General features: G+C 41.3%; 1 protein-coding gene across 1 annotated transcript; it reads left to right on the plus strand.

The window, feature by feature from the left end:
• Window positions 1-311: 311 nt before the first annotated feature.
• LOC121954211 (glycine-rich cell wall structural protein 1.8-like) lies at window positions 312-3019 on the plus strand. Its single transcript, XM_042501552.1, has 2 exons — window positions 312-552; window positions 2475-3019. The coding sequence occupies exons 1-2, from the start codon at window positions 477-479 to the stop codon at window positions 2837-2839; spliced, it is 441 nt and encodes a 146-aa protein (XP_042357486.1). The 5' UTR covers window positions 312-476; the 3' UTR covers window positions 2840-3019.
• Window positions 3020-3797: the final 778 nt, after the last annotated feature.

Consider the following 3797-nt stretch of genomic DNA (forward strand, 5'->3'; position numbering starts at 1 on the left):
TTAATAAAACTATCCATTAAAAAGAAATAATTCGAATGCCTTTTGATAAAAACACACTTTTAAAAGTGATTTAAAGGAAGATAAATGATCTCTTCATTCATGATCCTCGTTAATCCCTCTCTTTGTCAAAGGGCCTTTGAGATGAAAGCGTGATGAGTCATGCAGCTTTTCTTTAAATTCTTTTAAAGGGAGGACGAGGACGCTGAGAGAGGCACACACACACACACACATATACACGCACACACACACACACACACACACGTGTCAGTTTGTGCTCACTGAGCTGCAGACCGACTCGTGTGTCAGTTTACATGTGAAACATTCAGTTTCTGTCACGTCACCGAGCTGTGAGGCGGCTCCACCTGCAGACACACCTGATTCGTCACCTGCTGCTACAAGACCAGCCCTCCATCCATAAACACACTCGGCACACACTCGACACACACTCGACACACACTTGACACACACTCAGCACAATGGCAGGATTTGGAAGTCTTTTGAAAGGCTTTGGGGAAGGCGGGGATCTTGCTGGGACTGTGGGGAAAATCACGGGTGAGTTATCGTTTTTAAATTATCTCGGATTTCAGATCAACTTTGAGTTTTAAAGAAACCGAAGTTTGTTAAAAATGACTTGATCTTTTGTTGCCCCTTTGAAACCAGAGCAAAGTGGCCTAAAAACATGGGAGGAAGGCAATGAGCAATGAAAGAAGAAATAACCAAAAAAAACAGCAAGAAATTGGCAAAAATTCCAAGAAAAATACGTAAAAATCATTTAAAAAAAGGAATAATAAACGAATGCACAAAAAAGTTAAAAAGTAACAACAAAGAAAGGATGACTTGGAAAAAGTGCTTAGAATTATTCTTTTGAAATCCATTTTTAAATTATTTAATTATGATGATTAGAAATATAATTTTTAACTAGATTTTTTCTCCCAATGCTTTAAACACTTTTCTAAATTTACCTAATTTTTTAAAAAAATTTTTTCATGTTTTTGAAAGAAATTGTAACAATTTGCTCAAAGACACAAGAGAACTGATGTCTCTCCAGGTTAAACGCACAAAAGTTTGTTTTGCGCATTTGATGTGGGAGGGACCTCTGGGGGCCGACAGTCACCATTTCACAAGCTGAGTTTCCATCACAGATTTGCACAAAACTTTGAGCAATATTTAGAAAAATTTCCTAAATAAACAATTGCGAGATGACTGCGTCTCCACCGAGTGATATTACCCGACTTCTCCTCTGGCGATAACATTCCAGTAACCATGGCGATGGACGTTAAAAGCATTCGTAGATTTATTTCTTTTGCAGCCGCTCGATAAAGCCGATCTAATATCGCCACAGTTTCTTTGTCTCGTATCAGAGTGAAGAAGATATCGCCCTCTTTCTCTGTCAACACATACAAATGTTTTGTCGAATGTTGCGACTTTGTTGTACTTTTTCTTCTTTTTTCGGTTTAGTGGTGGCTGGCATCTCTAAAGTCGCATTACTGCCCCCTGCTGTTAGATTCAAGATTCAAGATTCAAAGTGTTTATTGTCATATGCACAGTATGGAAACATGTTTCCCTGTACAATGAAAGTCTTACTTTGCTGTCCACAGAATGCCTAACGTGTAGCAAATATAAAAGAAATATGAAATAGAAATTTAGAAATTTACAATAGAAGAAATTTAGAAATTTACAATAGAAAGAACAGTGCAAATAAAACAGTACAGTGCAAATTCGAACAGTGCAATTGTGCATGTGCAAACGGGATAGTAAACTGTCAGGTACAGTTATGAGGTCGTGTGTGTGAGGTTACACATCAACATTTACAGAAGTGGCAGAGCGAGCTCAGAAGCATGACCCATATGACACTGATGGATTTAAACGAGAGCATCTGCTGTTTGAAAAGCGGCAGTATCTGTAATTTTAGGGTGAATAACAGCAGAACCCTGAAATCACTGGAAGAAATAAAGTGCTGGATAGAAAACAGAGGCTCTGTCACCTTTGTGATGACAAGACGAGTTTGTGTTTGGTTTGTAAAAATACGAGTGTAATGATTTATAGAGAGAGGTTCCTGCTAAAGTATGATGTTTAAATTCATTCTGTTACTACAGTCAGATAAACCACAAGTTGTGACTGTAAATTTGGTGCTTTTTGGAGACCGTCCTGCCCTTGTTTAAGTCATACTTGCTGTTAAAGCGATTTTTGTTGTATTTTGAGCACACCGTGCACTGTGGCTTTGTACTGTTCTGTTATTATTATATGTTTGTGCTGCAAATCGGGTCATTATGGTCATGAGCCATATAAATGAATGAACAACTCAACAGCACCAAGGTTCAAATCCTTAACAGACTCAGTTCGATGGCCCGAGCTAATTTGGTGGAAAAGGTTCAGGCCCTGTGGTGCGTTCAGGTGTCACTGGGCGATCCTACCTGTAAATCCCAGTGTGACGTCACCTGGTGCTGATAACTGAACGGTTGTTTGCTCTGCAGGACATTTGGTGGAGACTGCAGTGAGCAAGGCTTTGGGTGGTGGAGATAAGAAAGACGATGGAGGTGATGGCAAGAAAGAATTCAGTGTGGGAGGGAAAGATGATGACGAAGGAGGATTCAGTGCCGGAGATGTCTTCTCAATCTTCGGTGGTGGAAAAAAAGATGATGACAAAGGAGGATTCAGTGCCGGAGACGCCCTCTCAATCTTCGGTGGTGGAAAAAAAGATGATGACAAAGGAGGATTTGGCTTATCCAATGCACTCGGTGGTGGTGGTGAAAACAGAGATCCTGACACCGGAGCAAAAAGTGATGATGGGAACAACAAGGGAGGCGAAGGATCAGGTGAGTCCTTCAAACTGATTTAACCTGAAACCTGGATCGACATCAGTTTCTTGTGTTCGGACAACCTGTCACAAGCATTTAACCCGGAATCAACCAGTCACTGCGACGTCTAGTTTCTAGCTTACAATGCAGCCAGAGGGCACTCTTTATAAAAGTTGCAAATTTGGAAAAATCATGATGAAACACTGCGTACACCAACAGTACTGTAGGTATTTTTAACCACTGGGTACCTGTTCTAATATTACAGGATCCACTAGAAGGTAGATTTATTGGTCATTTTTTAAAACAAAGTTTAAAAAAGGAAATTACAATTCGTCCTTGATCCTGCTACATCTTTGGAGCTGAAGGATGAGTTGATCAAAATCAGCAGTTACTATGATGATTGCATCCCGTTGCTCAGGCATGTTGCTGCTGATGGCACCATTCAATTCCTGCAGTGCATTTTTAAAAATTGCATCAGAGTCTTCTGCCCTTAAGGCTCCCAAAAAGGTGCGCCCATCCAGTGCAGTAGCTTGATCTGGGATGTTAGGGGTTAACACGTCCCTGTAAAGATGTGTGCAGAGCAGTCTCTGATTCGTTGCTGAGTGAGTCTCAATCACATTTCATCCACTTTATTCTCTTGAGAGTGGACATTAGCCAGAAGAAGCTTTAGTAGAGGAGCAGCTCTCAGTCAGTCGGGTCAGCCTCGCCCTGATGCCGGCTCTCCTCCCGCTCTTCATCTTTCGGTTTCGTTTCTCCCCTCTGGTCTGACTGGCCACTCGTTGTACGCTGCTGGTGCAGATCCTCTCGCGGTCTGCTGTATTCAGTCCAAACCCCACACAACTTTTCCCGATGTACATAAGTGCTACAGTAGAAGGGAACATGGAGACAAAAAAAAAAAAAAAGCAAGGATTTGAGGAGCTACTGGTGGCTGCATCTGCATGCAATGCCATCATCATAGCGAGACAATGCAATCTACCGAGCAACAGAACTGAAGTTAGC

This window comes from Plectropomus leopardus, chromosome 15 (genome assembly GCF_008729295.1).
Source record: "Plectropomus leopardus isolate mb chromosome 15, YSFRI_Pleo_2.0, whole genome shotgun sequence".
Classification (NCBI taxonomy): domain Eukaryota; kingdom Metazoa; phylum Chordata; class Actinopteri; order Perciformes; family Serranidae; genus Plectropomus; species Plectropomus leopardus.

What these genes read in the sequence shown, in the direction of transcription:
- LOC121954211 (XM_042501552.1), top strand. Translation starts at nt 477, where the DNA reads ATGGCAGGATTTGGAAGTCTTTTGAAAGGCTTTGGGGAAGGCGGGGAT. An exon ending in GACTGTGGGGAAAATCACGG is followed by an intron (nt 553 to 2,474) that starts GTGAGTTATCGT and finishes TTTGCTCTGCAG; the next exon opens with GACATTTGGTGGAGACTGCA.